Source organism: Malurus melanocephalus, unplaced genomic scaffold (genome assembly GCF_030028575.1).
Source record: "Malurus melanocephalus ecotype Western Australia unplaced genomic scaffold, MMel_1.1 scaffold_114, whole genome shotgun sequence".
Classification (NCBI taxonomy): Eukaryota; Metazoa; Chordata; class Aves; order Passeriformes; family Maluridae; genus Malurus; species Malurus melanocephalus.
The window spans coordinates 1,333,296-1,351,215 of record NW_026623346.1 but is presented as its reverse complement, the minus strand read 5'-3'; the positions used below and the strand labels follow the sequence as shown (position 1 = coordinate 1,351,215).

At 41.8% G+C, this 17,920-nt stretch overlaps 1 protein-coding gene across 10 annotated transcripts in view; it reads left to right on the top strand.

The window, feature by feature from the left end:
- The window catches only part of DENND2B (DENN domain containing 2B), a 160,086-nt gene that overhangs the window by 83,839 nt on the left and 58,327 nt on the right, over positions 1-17,920 (top strand). For 7 of the 10 annotated variants that reach the window (XM_057369704.1, XM_057369699.1, XM_057369700.1 and 4 more), the window contains one exon: positions 14,545-15,759. In XM_057369704.1, the coding sequence (XP_057225687.1) occupies positions 14,545-15,759 (1,215 nt within the window). Of the gene's footprint in view, positions 1-132; positions 299-2,923; positions 3,842-14,544; positions 15,760-17,920 lie in introns of those variants that run through there. The other 3 variants (XM_057369706.1, XM_057369698.1, XM_057369707.1) reach the window with 3 other exon arrangements.

The following is a 17,920-nucleotide window of genomic DNA, read 5'->3' as shown; positions in this document are numbered from 1 at the left end:
ATTTGCTGCTTGACAAGTGAAGCAGGCAGTACTCAGGAAGCACAGAGACTGCAGCAAAGCACATGGGATTGAGAACTCCTACATCTCCATCCTGCATCTTTCCAGAAGGGAAAAGCTTCTGAGTAAGTCTGGCTAGGTTGAAGCGATTACAGTGGTGGGCAGTTATGTGCTTGTCAGAGGCATGAGAGAAGGAAACTAAATACAAGCAGAAGAGAAGAGCATGAAATGCCTTAGCACTGAATGCCTTCATGTCCTTTCCCATAACCAGTTGTGCAGGAGGTGAACTGTCAACTCACAGGTAGGAACTCAATACCAGTCCTCTGCTTACTGAAGGTGGCTATAGCAATAGTTTTAATTTCCAGGGTTTGCAGTTCTGGTATAGGACCAGTCACATTGTGGGACTAAAACTCATTTTTACAGCCCTTCTCTTCCCCTCTCTCTACCTTTCTTGCTTTCAGGTAGAGCCTCATCTCTCTAAAGCTAAATGCTGGTTTCTTGTCTATTTGATGAGATTCCATTTTTTCCATTCTTATTACTAAAGTTGATTTTAAAGTTATGCAGCAGTATTCATACCCATGCTAAGTTGAATTTCTTTTTATTGTGTAGAAAGTGTTTGTCCATTAGAAACAGACCACAGTTGTTTATACTTCGGCTGAATATACCTTACAATGACTGTATTCTTCTAACTACTGAGATGGAAACATGGTATTAAATGCAATGTTGCTGGCACACTTCTGTGTGCCATGTTGGTTTTGATGCCTGGTTTCAGGTTGTGGGGTTTTGTGGTACTTTTTCTTTATTATGCTTTCTATGAAATGTACTTGCTGGGCTGTGAGACCGCTTGCTGGTTGGTTTTTTTTTCCCCATTGAGTAGATAGCAAAATCACAGGTTTGTGTTTTCAGGAAAAAAAAATCAGTGTTATGGGTCAAACTCTGTGAGGTTCTGAGGTATGTAACTTAGGGTCAGAATCTGAACTTCAATTCACTGCTTCAAGTATTCATTATCTTAGGCCCCATGGATTACTGGAGGGAGTTTGTTGTTAGTGTTGCAGTCTGTAGGGAGCAAATATTTTCCAAGCTGATGAGCTTATAAATGTTGCCTGTTGTTTTTCCTTGCTGCTGTATATATMGGTGTTAGTATTGCCCCACTTGCACCATGCCATTTTTATTTTCTTGATGCTTTGCCTGGTGCCACCTGTGTAGCTTCCTGTAGGGACATGAAGGTTACTCTTTTCCTGGAAGGAATGCATGTGTGACAGGAGAAATGTCTTCTTGCTTTTAGTTGCTCTAAGTTTAGTTGCCCTAAATTAAGTAAAACTCTCAGTTTACTGTGCAGCATTTCTGTTGCATGTCAGTGGCCACAAAGAAAAGTAATTCTTAGGGTTATACTACGTAAAATTCTCTCATAAGAAGTAAAAAGTGAAGAGAAAAATTAATATGTACTGGCCAGCTCCTTATAGAACCTAGTAGGCCAACAGAAGGGTGTAAAACTAAACCCACAATTTTATAAGAAGCCAAGGTCTTATGAGAATAAARTGTTTCTAAAGGATATATAAATGTCCCAGATATTATCCTGATTCCAAATTTAGGCTTGAGATCCCACAGCTCCAGTAGGTGTGGTGCTGAAATCTGGTCTGAGAGGCTCATTTCAGCTGAATGAGTAATGGACACGTTAATGTTACCCTTGATCACGGTGAACAAAGTAATGGCGAGGGAGTGTCTTTCCCTGACCTAACTCCACTCCTGTTGACAGTTATGGGCAGCAAAAGGCCGAGAGAAACCAATGTCTGAATCTTTTGGAAAGTTTCCTTCAGATCATGTTTCTGAATATTGGTGTGCACAGTGCTCCAGCACTGGCTGATTGTTCTTTTGTTAATATGCAGTGAAACTGAATTAGGGCCAGATGTAGCCCTCGGTCAAGTTAAATTTGGCCTTGTCTGGACTCTTAGGTAAATAAGTATGATAGCAACAAGCTATGCAAGTCAYAGCTTGGCTTTTTTCTTTTGCTTTCTTTCTTTTCTTTTTCAGTTTATGTGTATATGCCAACAGATTGGGGAATAAATAGATCAAAGAGTTTTTTCAAAGCTCTGTTCAACTAAAAATAAAACCCACCAACTTTGGCTGGCCAATTTTTTCATATGACACTCAGCAATGGGTATGCCCAACACATTTCCTTATTTTCCTGGCTTGTTTAGCTAAATAGAGTAGAATGAAGCACACTGTAACCAGTCAAATATAGTAACCTAAGTTAATTTTCAGTGCAAACGTTATTTAGACAGAAACTTTGTTTTTCATAAGTGTGCATTTGCACCGAATCAATGCCTTAAATCTTCCTGCTCTAACTTTTGCATCAGTTTCGATCTTTAGCAACTTCTCATTAGTAACTCTTGATTTGTGCTGACATAAGCCAGAAGAAAATCAAACACTTGTTAATAGATTTTTAAAGGAAGTGAATGAAAAGAAAATTCCCTCATAAATTCAAGTCAAGTATGTAATTTCTTAAACTGTACAAATCATTGTATTGGCCAAGGCCAAGCCCATCAGCACCGGTGGCAGTGCCTCTGGGATGACGTATTTAAGAAGGGAAAAAAGTTACTGTGCAGGCAGAGAAGAGAGGAGTGAGAATCAGTGAGAGGAACAGCCCTGCAGGCACCAAGGTCAGTGGAACAGGAGGGGGAGGAGGTGCTCCAGGCACCGCAGCTGAGATTCCCCTGCAGCCCGTGGTGCAGCCCATGCTGAAGCAGCCGTGCCCCTGCAGCCCATGGCAATCCATGGGGATACAGASWTCCACCTGCAGCCTGTGGAGGATCCCTTGCTGGAGCAGCTGGATGCCTGAAGGAGGCTGTGATCCCATGGGAAGCTCATGCTGGAGCAGGCTCCTTGCAGGACCCGTGGACCTGCGGAGAGAGGAGCAGGGTTGCTGGCAGGAGCTGTGATCTTGGGGTGGACTCACACTGGAACAGACTGTTCCTGAAAGACTGCACCCTGTGGAAAGCACCCACCTGGAGTGGTTCATGAAGAGCTACAGCCATGGGAAGGACCCACCTTGGAGAAGTTTTTGGAGAACTGTCTCCCGTGGGAGACCCCACATGACAGAGCAAAGGCAGACTGTAACTACCTCCTGTGGGAGAGACCCCATGCCCAAGCACGGGGAGAGTGTGACTGTCTCCACTGGGAGTGATCCCATTCCAGAGCAGGGGAAAAGTGTAACTGTCTCCACTGGGACTGATCCCATTCCGGAGCAGGGGAAAAGTGTGACTGTCTCCACTGGGACTGATCCCATTCCGGAGCAGGAGAGGGGTATAATAACTGTCTCCAGTGGGAGCGACCCCATTCCAGAGCAAGGGAAGAGTGTAACTGTCTCCAGTGGGAGTGATCCCTTTCTGGAGCAGGGGAAAAGTGTGACTGTCTCCACTGGGAGTGATCCCATTCCAGAGCAGGGAAAAAGTGTAGCTGTCTCTATTGGGACTGATTCCATTCTGAAGCAGAAGAGTGTAATAACTGTCTCCAGTGGGATTGACTCCGTTCCTGAGCAAGAGAAGAATGTGACTGTCTCCAGCTGGACTGACCCCATTCCAGAACAAGGGAAGAGTGTGACTGTCTCCAGTGGGATCGACCCCATTCCAGAGCAAGGGAAAAGTGTAACTGTCTCCAGTGGGATTGACCCCGTTCCAGAGCAAGAGAAGGGTGTGACTGTCTCCAGTGGGAACGACCCCATTCTGGAGCAGGGGAAGAGTGTGAAGGGTCCTCTCCATGAGGAGGAAGGAGCAGCAGAAACACCATGTGATGAACCGACCAYGGGCCCTGTTTCCCATTGCTCTGAGCTGCTTCAGGAAAAGAGGTAGAGAAAACCAGGAGTAAAGTTGGGCTCAGGAAGAAAGGGGAGGGTGGGGGGAAGGTGTTTTTAAGTTTTGGGTTTATTTCTCATGATGTGATGGTAACTGGTAAGGAATCTCTCCTTGTCCTTATCTCAATCCATGAGCTTTTTGTTATATTTTCTGTCCCCTGTCCCGGTCAGGGAAGGGAGTGACAGAGCAGCTTTGGTGGGCACCTGGCATCCAGCCACATCTCTGCACACTGGAAAATGTACCAAGGGTCATGTTTGTCATCATAGMTGGAATTTATTTTGCGTTCCATAAGATTGCAGCCACTAAAGAAAATTATGATAAGAGAGGCCAGGGGTATAAACTTTGAAATATTTCCTCTTTCAGATACAAGATGCAACCTTTAACAATGAGGTTGTATACTCGATTAATATGTTTCCTTCTCTCCTCCTTGCTTTTGCACCTTCACAAATCATCTTTTACTTATCCACTGGTTCCTCTCTGTTCTGCCTTTTCAGATRCCAAAAAAAAAATTCTGCATCAGATTTCTTTCTTTCAGTTGTTTATATAAAAGAGATATTGTGTATGTGTGAGAGATATTACTACTGCTCCAGTCCAGAGTCTGTTATGAATGCTGGGCTRCTTCTTAGAAAAGAAAAAGTATGTGTAACTTTGGGTAGGAAAACTGTTTTGCCTATCGTCAGAGGTTGCAATGAATGTCAGTGTATGGGTGAGAGAAAACTTTTGAGGCACAATTACATAACTAAGTGACTGGAAAGTTCACAAAGGACAGTAATATCATTTATTGTGTTGGAAAAATAGCCCAAGTTGGAGGCACAGAGACCTTTGATCTAGGCAGGTAGAAATCCACTCTTCTAAGGGACAAAAGAGAGAGGGTAAAACTTATAAAATGAAATTGAAGAACAAGGGCACATTTCTCTTGTATCATTGTAAGAGTCATGCAGTAACAAGCAAAAAGCTGTCAGACTGCTTTATCCATAGTACAGAAACATGTACAAAACGTGYCCTTCAGGGAACAGAAAAGTTTTCCTAATGTGGAGTATGCTGGCTTTATGCCAATGCTTCAGCATTTTCCTTACAGAGAATGTTGCAGAGAGTTGAACTGAGTTGCTACCGTTGTCTTGGCAACAGGATAGCACCCAGCTGCTGGTTGGAGATGAGTCAGCCTCTCAGAGGTGTCTGAGCACTCTTTGGGCAAAGTTTGAAACCTGAGTTAGTTCCTCTTTTCTTCTGCGTCAGGGAGTCCATATGACTTGTGACCTATCTTCCCAGTGCATGAGCTCCAAGTGTGCACCACTGAGAGGGTCTGACAGATTGTTTAGACAGGGTGATGTTGAGGTTATTCTGGATCCACAGAGATAGTGCAGAAGATTCTATTCTGATGATATTTTAAAATTTATTTTATTTTGTTTTGCTTTTTCATTCCTGTGCAGCTCAGTAACTCCAGAAGCAGCACAGACATTCTCAGATCTTTTTTATCACTTTGGTGTTACCCTGTGTGACACACTGTATTTTCTCCAGATGTCTCAGGCCTCAGCCTTGATGGATTGTGATACTTGTAGTTGAAATGATGACAGAAATTAAGAATGTCTGTTTCATAGCAGACAGATGGACAATGGCTTTTGGTTTTATAATCCACTCTTCTAGGATGCTTTTCACTATATTAATTAAACTGATTTGCAAAACTGTGCAAAAACTTCTACAGAAAGATCTCAGTGGACTTTGGCAGCACATTGGGGACCACAGCGAACCTGGTGGGACTGGAAGGAAAATGTGGATACTGATGGGAAAGGCAAATAAAATATTTTATATTTATTCTGAAAAAACTCCTCCGAGTGTGTGAGTTTAAGAAAGTTAAAGATGGGATGGAATCCTGAATTCCTATTCTTTTTCTGTCCCTGTTAGAAACTTATACTTGAGTTTATTTGATGAGGTTTTGCATGACCTAGAAGTTGATTTATATGTGAAACAGGCAAAGCAGACTTGTTTGTCTTGTGGATTAGTGTGCAGATGGGATTTTGGACTTTTTGACTTSCTGTTCAATTCTTTTATCTTTGGGTGTAGCGTATTTCAGTAAAGTGACCTTGTAAGGTTTTCTGACTTTCAGGGCAGAAGAGGGATGAACCTATTTTACAGCAACTTTACCAAACCAAAATTCCAGATTTGCAGGCTGCCAAACCCAGAATGCCCTCAGATAACTTGAAAACTAAGCATCACAATTAATAAAAATAATTTTTAATCCTTCCTAAATTGTGTGCACATGGAAAACTTGGAAAGCTTTGGCAGAAGTAGTTCCACAGAATTTATTGCTTTGATGTTCCAGGACAGATGAGCAAGCATGTTGAAATATCACCTGTGCTTTGAAAAAGAAAAGTTCAGAGCCTCCATGTACACTGGGATTTTGAACAGTCAGCATGTTTAGACATGCTTCTAAAGAACAAGTTTCAAGGACTGGCAGGTCTTAAAAAGACAAATGAAGGCTTGTGTTTTCTGCCTGGTTTAAGAAAATGCCATCGCTTGCTGTGTTGCCACTCCCTCTCCAGCAAAACTCTCAAGGTCTTAAGAAATCAGGTGAGACTGAAAAATACTGAGCCAATTCCAGAACAATTAGAATAGTGGAGCTGTAACTGGAAATATCTGTTGCATAAATTATTATTCAGAACATGTTCTAGGAAAAGAGTAACTCAGAGGGAGACTTCACTTTTTCAACTTTGAATCATATTTTTTTGAGGAGAAAAATGAGATGTGGTCCTATGAAACCAATGCAACGTAATTTGGTGGAAAAGAGAGAATGGCTTACTCTGATATTTCAGTTCTTCCTTTTATATTTCTTGCTTTTTGGTATGTTTTTTTTCACAGTAAGCTTCTGATCCCTGTGATAGAAATGACAGCCCAGGCTTGTTGGTAATCTTTGCCTTGGGTAGTTATTTGTGTCTGAACAGAGGAGGTGAAAAAGGCTTAAACCGGAAATTATTTAAATACCATCCTGCCCTTGCCTTGTAAGAGAGCAGAAGACTGCCATAAATCTGGAGTGGCAGAGAATTCAACGCTCTGAGTCTAGATAATTTCACAATTTCCTGTTATCTTCTTCCCCCTTACTTGGCAAAGACACCTAGTGCATGTTGATTGATAGCATTTTATTTTACAGTCATTCCTCACAGTCGGATTTGTCGTGCTGTCTTGGCTTTACAGATCCAGTCTAATTGAAGTATTAGGATCTACTCACCAGCTTTGATTTCTTTGCCCTTGTTTTGTACAGTGGCAGAGCACAGTTGCCMCTTTATGTAATTTGCTTTGGCAGAACGACGCCTGCATTTCCCTGGTGTAAATCAGACCATTTTTTTGCTTCTGAGCCATAAAAACACAGCTCAGCTGCAGTCAGCTGTGATGGTCTGTACTTCTCTTCATGAACCAGCTGCAAAAGCCCAGAGCTCTAGAGGGGCGCTAAACACAGGAATTCACCACAGCACCCCTRCAAATGCATCCCACAATTGTTATCATTGACTCAGTACTTCTTGGGAACACAGACACTGGAACTTTTAAAAACTACACACAGAGCTTGATCTTTTTTTTTTTTTTTTTAATTTTTGTTTCACAGTCCTATCATTTGTAGCTAATTCTGATGTGGTTTCATTTTTTATTTGAATGGAAAGTATCAAAATTCCTTGGGGAAGAAAAATTCAGAAGTATAAACAGGAAAGTAATTGGCGTTTCTATTTTTGTTCTATCTTTAAACATTTTGTGATTTGTTGTTCACTTTGACTTTATTGCTTTATTCTCTCTAAATGCTGGGACTTTTCCATCCCAACATATGTCCATGAGAGTGAGCCTATTTCAAACAGACTTATAATGCAGACTCACTGTTCAATTTAGAAAGCACAAGATTTTGTCTTGTTTTGGTCACAATCCCAAAGTCAACAATGACAGGAGGATGTTATCTGGAATGTAGATTTTTGGGGATTTTTAGCCATACTCCTGGTGACAGCTCAAAAGTCACAAAGGGTCTGGTGCAAGAAGGTTTGTTCTGCTACCACTTACATCACTTTCTGAGTGAGAGGCAAGATATGACAAGTTGCATCACTTGCTCCATCACTAAGTTAAATCAGCTCAAAAACCATCTTACTAGTGTGTGCCCAGCACTTCAGTGTGAAAAGTTCACCTCATTTGCCATAAACTCTTACTTAGATTTAAGATAATTAAATCTGTAATTATCTGCTTGAGTTATGTAGAAAATTAAAATGCTATATGCTATGAGAGTGCAGAATACRTATTGTATTAGAAAGGTTTACTGCCAAGTGAGTGTGGATTTAAATTCAGTAGTGCAGGAGGTCCCTTTTGTCTGGTCCTAATGTTCCCATAATCCCTAATTACAAGGAGTAACAATAACCTTGATTTTAAAGTCCTTTTCTGCTCCTGGAACAATTAATACACTGAAAGCTTCAATTTATATTCTTTCATGCAATATACGAGGCAGTTGTCCAAGTCTAGATGCTCACTTATATTTGAAACGGAAAAAGTCTCAACTCRAAGGGTCATCAGTACATGGGATCCACGTGGACCATCTCAACTAAGCAGCAAAATAATTTCAGATCACCTATTCTGGTGATGGTTGTACTTTTGGTCCTCCTGCTCAGCACTTGCTGACCCAGTTAGAGCAGCCTGACTCCCTGCATTTGTGCACCACTTACAGCAATGCCTTGCTGAGTCTTTGCAGCAGTCAYTGTCACTGCCTGCCTGTCCCCTCTGGTGAAGGTGTAGCCAGGACTAAGGAAWGGAAGTGGCCCATTGTCCCAATAATGCTGAATCTATGCTGCTTTGTGAAATGAGTCATTCCATAACTCATCTCAAACTTCAGCCACACCACTGGCTGCTGGTGTTTGACAGCTAAAAGTGGAATTCTCACAGTTCTTTGGGGGAAAGCATAGAGGAAATTCTTAGCTCTTGTAGAGAGAGCAAGGGGGGATTTTGGAGAATTGTCCCTTGTCACTGCTTCAATCAAACATGTTTAAGTTTTTTGGTCTACTTTGAATTACTCTGCCTTTTTACACCTGAAGAGGCCTGGGAAATTACTGTACTGAAGTAGTGTATTCAGTTTTCGTTTGTGCAAAAGTATTGATTCATACTGGGAACTTTCCCAAGAGTATCTGACGAAGGCAGAAGAGTTTTTTGTGCTCTGTTTGTTTGCTGGGTAATTTCCTGGCAGCACTGCTCTTGGGGAATGTGAAACTGTATTCATTACAAGGAGCTGTGGGTACTGAACCTCAGCAAAAGTGCTTGTTCTCTCCAGGTCACAGAAGGAATGGGGYATAAACACCTGTTCTAATTTGAGCTTCTGTTGATCTCTACGTATTTTTTCTCCTCTTCCTGCTTCATCAAATCAAGAGGAAGTTTGATATAAATGAACATCATAGTGAGCCATTACATCTGTTCTTAGCAGAGGTGCATCAAACTGTGCACAGTGCATGAAATGGTGAATGGCTCCAGTTAACAGGTGAACAGGGAGTGCTTCTCTCTCGCTTTACCTTGCTCTGGGAAGGATGGATTCCAGTATTTGCTCTCAGAATGGCTGGCAGTTGGTAGCTGAACATTTCTTATCATTCTCGCAAAGTTCTGGAGAATTTTGAAGTTACATCCTCATGTGCCTATCAGGGCAGCTTTAGTGTGTGTATTAAATATGAGTTTTGCTGGCCTTGCCCCAAAATTTCTGCTTCTCTTGCCCCAGATCTCTTTAAATATTGTCTAGAGCAACAAGAAGTCTCTAATGTTGTGTATTTTACCACTACTCATACACAAACTTACAATCSTATGGACACAGCTGATTCTGATGTTATTGTGAGCCTGAAACAAGTTAGGTTGTCCTGATAAAATGGCACAATGCCCCAAGAAAGGGGATAAGGGAAAAAATCCTAAAGAAAATAGCTATATTTTTTCCTAACAAAAGCAGGGAGAAAGTCCTGAGGAGTAAAGCCAGTGCTGGGAGTCTTTGTATGAGCTTACCCAACATCAGTATCGCTGGAAGATGATGGGATCTCATCAACAGGAGCCTGGAAAACCCAATACCTTTTTGTCAGCACATTCCCTGTACTTTTTTCAGTAAATGGGCTCCCATGCATGAGCATGTTGAAGTGGGAAATTCCCTGGATCAGAGAGCCAAAATCTGGCTTWCTATTCTGTATGTATTGGTTTAAGAAAAGCAGATGGGACTTACAAAACTGAAAAATCGCTGAGTGGTTTTTCCAGCTTGCCTTTCCTTAGGACAGGAGGATGTGTGGGGTCATTCCTGACACTTCAGGAATGAAACACTGCTGCAGAGTCTGAGCTGCTTAGCTCAGAGGTCAGAGTGGGGCAGTGAGGGTTGGGAGTCCYTAACTCTTTCAAGACAAGTTACCTAAGCACCCTCCAGCCACTGTAACTGCCTGGTCTGAAATGCAACCCAAGATTTTTCTTAGTGTATATRAAGTGTGTGGATCTTGGATACAAACTCTTCAATAAATGCACATTCTGATTATCCACCTGTATTCTGATTTCCAAAAGACACAAAACCAGCTCTTGAGCCACCCTTCTGGCTGTCTCCTTTTGTTGTTGAAAACTATCTCATGAAGTTGTGGGAATTTTCTTTACCTATTTCTCTTCTTTTCTGGAGAAGGAAGGAGCTGTGCTTCTGCTYAACTGCATCAAAAAGGCCAAGCCCTGTGGTTTAATACTAATTTTGTATTGCCTACTGTCACAGTGGTTTCCAGGAATTAAATTCCTCCTTTCTACACACAGCCAAATGTTAGCACCCTAACTACTTTGCAGGAAGAAGATTGGTGTCTTGTCCAAAATTGGAGACTTTTTAACTTTTGAGTCAGATAGAAGGTGAGAACTCAGGCACTTTTGGCAACAAGAACCAGCCTTTCTCCATCCCTATAGATTTTTAAGCACAAGTCAGCATTGCTAAAGGTCTCACCAAGATGACAGGGATTCAGCTTTTGCCTTTGTGCGAGTAGTTTGCAAATTATCTCAAGGCAAGAGCTTCAGTTCTCTTCTTGGTGCAGCTGAGATACAGCTCCACTGTTATCCACATGTGTTCACTGGTCCTGGTGAAAGGACATGCCTTTGCTAGTGAAAATAATATGAATATATGAATATTTGAGAGCAGCCCTCAAAAATGACAATTTTTGTAAATGACGAGGTTTTTTCTACATTTGGGTGAGAAGAAGAGAAACTGGAGAGAAAAGGGTGAATCAGAATGTGAAGATCAGTTGTATCTACAGTTCAAAATCTTACAGAGTATGACTGATACCATCAATTTTCTCCTACCATGGGTAACTGCTGATTTCTCAAGGAACAAGTCACATTAGCAAAAGCTGAGTATTGTCTAGAGAGCTGGAAAGCACCTCTTGGATTCTGTGTGCTCTCCTCAGTGAGCAGCAACAAGTCCCAGCAGAAAGGTGGTTTTGGGTCTGTGACCTGTTTAGAGGACATTATGGATTGCTTGACAGCCTTTGAGACAGCAGTGCACAGCTTACCAGTGGTTTGGGAACTGCACACCTAAGTGTGGAACTGCATGTTGGAACAATGCCCTTAGGGAATCTGAGCTACTTATTACAGTGTCTTTTTGTGAAATGCTGTTATTCTCAGAGAGATATCCTTGTTCAGAATGAAGGTATTGTTCAAGTGAACTTGTTGAGGAAGCTAAACTTGATTCCGTAATCTTTATTTATGCTGTTTATGCATGATATTTGGAAGGTGTTTATGCAATGATGTGCATTGTAAGGTGCTGCACTGTATCATTGTGTATGTAGAAAACTTCAATAAAAGCATTTTGGTTTACAATCTTTGTATGGAAGGTTGCCAGTTTCTTACTTATTGTCTCTGTCCAGTAATATGGGTTTTAAAGCCTGTGGAACTATTGTGACTTCAAGAGAATATTCTTCTAATGGAAATAGGTTTCTTGGGGAAGAACCATTTTATTATCCACTGATCAGATTTTGGACTTGTTTTTTTTCTTTAATTCTGTTACTTACCAGCATCCTTTAGAGAATGCATACTGAAACCATTGGGACAAAGCTTTGTTCCTCTTCTTTTCTGGAGTTAGTCCTATAGCTTCTGTCTGGATTGCAGAAAATTTAACTCTAAATTTAGAGTTAAATTTAGAGTTAAAATTAACTCTAAATTTAGAGTGCAATGCCGTGTAAAACAGAATCTTTTTCTTAACCAAGTCCTTGAGAGCAAAGACCTCCAGAGGGCTTGTGGTTCTGCAGTCCCAGTCTTGCACAGTGGAGGTGAGTGTGAGTTTTGTAATTGAATTTGGGGGGTTTTACCTTAATTGCAGTTACCTTACTGGAAACCTGGGGATTAAAAGAATGGCTCATATGTCTTAAGAAGAAATGTTTTGCAACTTCTTCAGGTTATGCAAACCATGATTTCCCCCTTTTCCTCCTTTCCTGATGAATCACCAAACCTTTCCTGAAAGTGGAAATGACTGAAAAGATATTTCTTAGAGTGTGAGGAGATAAAGGACTATGCCTGTAGTATTTTCTGTGCAGTATGTCAAAGGCACAGAGAGGTTTCTATGATTCCCTGATTGTCATTATATCCTTCACCTCTGCTGTCCCATTTTACTGACCTTACTTCAGTAATTTATTGTCTTCTTGCTATTGTCAGTACAGATTAGACTCTAATRAATAAGCTGTAACATGCTAAAGCATGCCACAAGGCCTCTTCATCCCACAGATGAATCCCGACAGTGGATTTAGCCAACATGCAGCTTCTAGGTTGCAGTGGAGGCTGTAGTCTCTGGTTGTAAAATATGCTTTCAGTAGAGGCTGTARTCTCTAGATGTAAAATCCACTTCCACTGGGTGATGCCTGTTTCCTTGGGAGAAATGCCAAGAAGTGCGGCTCTGGGGCAGGCATGGATAACATAAAAAAATGGAAGAACATGATTGCAAATCTAAGCTAAAGGAGTGCTAAGAATAATATAAAAATTTGGCTTCATGGTATTAACCTGAAGAGTTTGAGATGAGATAGACAGAAATAATAAAGAATCAGGGTGCCCCACTGAGCCTGAGGAGGCTGATTTAGGTTCATCTTCAGGCACTATAAAGGCATGTCAGCCAAGGTAATGCCAGGTAATCCACTACAAACTTTGTCCTATAACAGCCAGCCAAAACCACTCATCATCTATCACCTGCTTTTGATCTTCTGAGATCTCTTAAGACACCTGTCTGCAGCTGTATAGAAGGCAGCAAATTCAGCTTCTAGGCTGGAAAGAGCACATTCTGACATGGATCCTTTCTCTCCTGAAATGAGGAAGCTTTAGGCAGTTGTTGTAGAAGTATTTGCCATCATCTTTGACATGAGATCTCTTTTCCTACGGGCATGATTATCTTTCAAAATAATAAAGAATTAAAAGTCACCAACTTCTGTGACAAATAGACTTGCTTGGCTCAGGCCTGTGAAAAAAAGAGGTGAGTTCCCTTTTGTAATAATTTGTTTATTGTCTTTTTCTGACCAGAACTTTTCTCTTTTGTGGTATTTTTGAGCTTTGATTGTAAAGTATCCACTGTAGGAAAGTGGGATGAAATCTGATAATTTGGTTTGGGGTTGCATTTGAAGGAGAAGAAAATATTTCCTGTGTCAAAGTAAATTTTTGAGAAATCATCCCACTGCTCTGGATTTTTTTGATTAATGCACAGGACTTGGCACCTCTGCTGTAGGTATTGGCTGGCTGTTGGGAAGAAAACAATTAAACAGTAAAGATCTTCTTAATCTCTTCTCCCTTTGCTGTAGTGCAGACATTTGCTCCCTTGATTTATTTTGGTCAAGCAGTTCTTTCATTTGGATCCTGTCTGTGTACAGGACAGTTTATGAAAAACAACTTGTTGTCCACAGTCTTCAAGAGCATAAACTTAATTGCAGATGCAAGGCATTACTTGTGGGTTTTTCCTCTTTTTCCTGTACTGTTTGGAAAGGAGTTAATGTTAAAGGAGTTGYGATTATTTCTGCTTGGGTTTGTACGGACGGATTTTGGCAGGGTGGCAAACACCCTTTTTTTGACATGGTTTTGGCTTAACTTCCTTCTTGCTGGCTCATTTGTTATTTACTTTCCTTGTGTCTTTTTGTTCTTAAAAGTCTTTGCAACAGTGTACAAAACCCCAGTAACAACAGCTGATTTTGCAAACCAAAGCTAGAATTTGTTCCAAGGGTTTTTTTCAGGGTAACACTGAGACCTTTCTATCTACTTTATATTTTTCAACACATAGAGTAGGCAGATTAATGTGTTTTCTCAGTGTGTAATATTCTTTTGATTAGAAATTACTTCTGTTTGCTAAGGGAAATTTCATCTGTCGGCTACAGCATCAGACTAAAGACAAACCAGGTGTACTCATCTGGAGGTGGTAGATGCTTTCATGGCAGTGGCTTGCTATGAGAATCTCAGCTGGCTTTAAGTTAAGGAAATGTGGAAAAGCTGAGGGTMAAACAGAGGTGAGAAAACTTGTTTTGGATGTTCAAAGTGTCCTACTCATGGCCCATCCCTGACAACAGTTAAATGCTGCCACCTCCCACCCCGGCTCTGTGGCTGAATGGTCCTTGGTGTTTTAAAGAAGCTTTGGGGTGGTCTTGCAGTGTGCAGACCAGCAGCCAGAAGAAATTTGGCAAATAACTCCAGTTTCCCCAAGGATCTGATTTTTTTTGTTTCTTTCTGTTTCCAGGTGCCAGTCAGCCACTCCACCGCCCCTGCTGTCCCCACAAAGAAGCTCTGCCTACCCCCTCAGCGACAGTGAGGACTCTCCCCGCTCTGCTGGACTCTCCAAAGYCTCCAACTCCAGGCTGTGCCACAAGGACTGGAACAGGCGCACATCCACTCTGCGAAGCTCCTCCACGAGCCCATCGGACACCGACTCCCCGAGCCACCCGCTCAAAGCCATCAGTGTGGGCGCTTTGGATAAAAGGCTGTCCGTGTTCAAGGCTGACCAAAAGGAGACTCCAAATGAGGCTCAAGATGGGGAAGCAATAGGGAGCCACCCGCTCACCCGGAGCACTCTGTCCTTGGGCACCGCCCCCAAATTGAGGACCTTCTCCATCAGCAGGGTGAGTGTCCGCTCGCAGGTGCTGGACATCAGGCAGAAAATCACAGCATGGGAATGCCGCCAGGAGCTGTCCCCCAGGACCAATGTGTGTGTGGACAAGAGGGATGCTGGGGAGAGGTCAGGCAGTGAGAGCTGCCCCAGTGTGCTGACCTCTCCCTGCAGTGACAAGACTTTTGATTTCAAAGGGTTCAGAAGAATGAGCCGAACATTTTCTGAGTGCTCTTACCCAGAGACAGAGGAGGAGGAACTGCTGGACAGGGATTCCTGCCATCGGTTTGAAAAGAGACCAGGCAGGAGTGAACCTCCTTCCGCCACTTTCCTTAAGAGCCACGTGAGGAAAGAGTCCTCAGCCGTGCTCAACAGAATCCAGAAAATTGAGCAGGCACTGAAGGAGCAGTCGGGCAGAGGCCTCCCCCAGTTACCAAGTAGCTGCTACAGTGTTGACAAAGGGAGGAAAACGTCTGGGACTCCGAGTACTGCGGAGGGACTGAGCGAAACCCTGAGCGATAGCAAAGGAGGGAGTGTTATTTTGGGGAGTGAACCAGAAACACCTCCTGAGGCTGAGAAAAGCAGTAAAACAAAACAAGGGATTACTGCCAACTCAGCTGGCCCCAAACTGCTCCTGGAAAACCCGGCTAACAGTGCCGTGAATCCCGTCCCCAAACCCAAACGCACCTTTGAGTACGAGGCAGATAAATCCCACAAAAGCAAACCAAGCAATGGCCTACCTCCATCTCCCACACCTGCTGGTCCTCCTCCCCTCCCGTCCACTCCTGCTCCCCCTGTGACCAGAAGGCAGAAGAAGGAGTCGCGCTTTCACAGAAAATCCCAGAACAGGTAAAAGTCAAGGAAATGTGCTCAGTTCTCCAAATAAACAAATAAATGGGCTGTATTTTTGTAGTAACTGTTTTAAATTCTTCCTCTAATGCACTGCTTTTGACATAAGGAAAGCTAGGAATTGCATTCAAGACAAGTGGGGTTTTTTTTCTGCTCTGATAGGATGTACTGGTACAATACCTTTGCATGTCTTCAGTTTTGGAGTTCTACAGCCTGCATTCCTTGATCTCTGAAAAAGGCTCTAGGTTACATGTGCCAAAGGTTATATAGTTCATTTGGGCACAAATGCCCTGAATTTTGATTTTTAATGGACCATAATTTCATTGTTGGCTGGTAGTGGGACCATAGCTGACCTTCTTTCTTCTCCACAGCCTTTTCTTCCTAYAAAATGTAGCTGCAGAGGTTTTCTGTTTCTAAAGCTCATTACTATAATAGTTGTGTCAGTTTTAGGCAATTTAGGTGATCTTATTTAATTAAGTGCTTAGGAATATTATCTTAAATTACTATTAACAGCTGTGGAAGATTATTGCTGAGAAAAGTGTTTTATCATAGAAAGTCCTTTATATCCAACCTGAGTTAATGATGGGGAGAGTGTATGGCTACATTTCCCCAGCAATCTGGGGAGCTTGGCTTGTCTTAATCACATGATTTCTCCTGAGTTTTAGACATGGCAAAGCTCATTCTGGTCATTGCTTAGAAAATTGTAGGCATAGTTGTTGCTAAGCATTCAAATGACAGCATTTTTAACAAGTTCACTTCTCTGTCCATGTGTATGATACACACCCTCCCTTGATATTTAGTGATGACATTTGCAAGAAACTGCTAAACAGCATCTCAGATTCACCCTATCACTTCAGTATCTGGTGCTTGATGCTGGCTCAATTATTAAAAGTTTCTGTCAGCACAACCTGACCTGAATTATGCTGGGGCAGGAAAAGGAGAAGAGGAGCCTTCAGATTTTGTCCTTTTTTCTCAGGAGACACCTGCTTCTGAAAGATAAAACAGCTCTTCTCTTTCTCCCAGAAAGGCGTGGGGGGAAGGGGAAAGTCAAGCTCTGATTAGCAGTGCTTGTCTTTGAGTTCTGGCAATAATCTCAGAGGAAATAAATCTAGTTTATAACAAGAATTTCTGAAGTAAAGCTGCCCTCATTTTGTTCAGCACAGCATTTGCAATGTGCAGAAGACAAACAATAATTTTAAAATGTTCTGGTGTGACTGATAGCTTTTACTGGAAAATTAAGGAGCAAGTAATCTAAGAAGCACAGTATTTTATCACAATGAGTTTTTGAGATTATTTTGAAGCTGCTTTCAAGAAGAGGTACAATTCTGATGTTCTGATGTTCTGCAGGTTCAGTCTCCTGTCTAGTGGAGTTAGACAACAGCACAGTTCCACAAAGGAGCTTTACACCTGGGTTAGGGTTAGGAGATGCAAGCCCCCCAAAAAGCATAATTTATCAATTTAAATTTTGATTAGTAAAGTATCAATTGTAGGGTTTTAATGTGTGTCTGATGATTCTTGCAAATCAGCTTGATATTTTACTGTGTAGGTATCCATTCTTTTGTAACAGCTTTACCCACTGTAGTTTAATGATTTCTCTGGACACACCTCTTGTTAATCATGATCTGAAGTTCAAGTCAACCTCCCCAAAATCTCAGGTTTGCTGGCTGACTTCAATGCTGGGTGAAGATCTTTTATAAAATATTAATTTTATCGTCTTTGCTACTGTCCTTCCTTCATTTACAGACAGGAGAACTCCAGGATTTACAGAGGATTTATGACCACACATGTCATCTAAGGATGACAGTATGACTGACAGTAATTATTGAAATCTCAGTATCTAAAGTGTTCTCTTTTGAGAACAGACATAACTCATTGTGTCTACAGCTTGTAGCTGTGTGTTTCAGATTGAAAATACATACTCACTGGAATGTCATGAAGATGGACTGAGGGTATTTTTTTTCTCAATACTTTTGTTGAAAGCACTGATTTTATTTTTGGTGGCTAATTCAAGATTCTAGTAATATGGAGGAAGTTTCTCATATTTGCCTGCAAGCAGAGAGGATTCAGAGGATCTGATGCCAACAGTAGCTTTAACATTTCAGATTGGTGTGAGCTGGGTGTTTCCCAGCAGTTGGAAATCCTCTGGAACATACATAGTGCA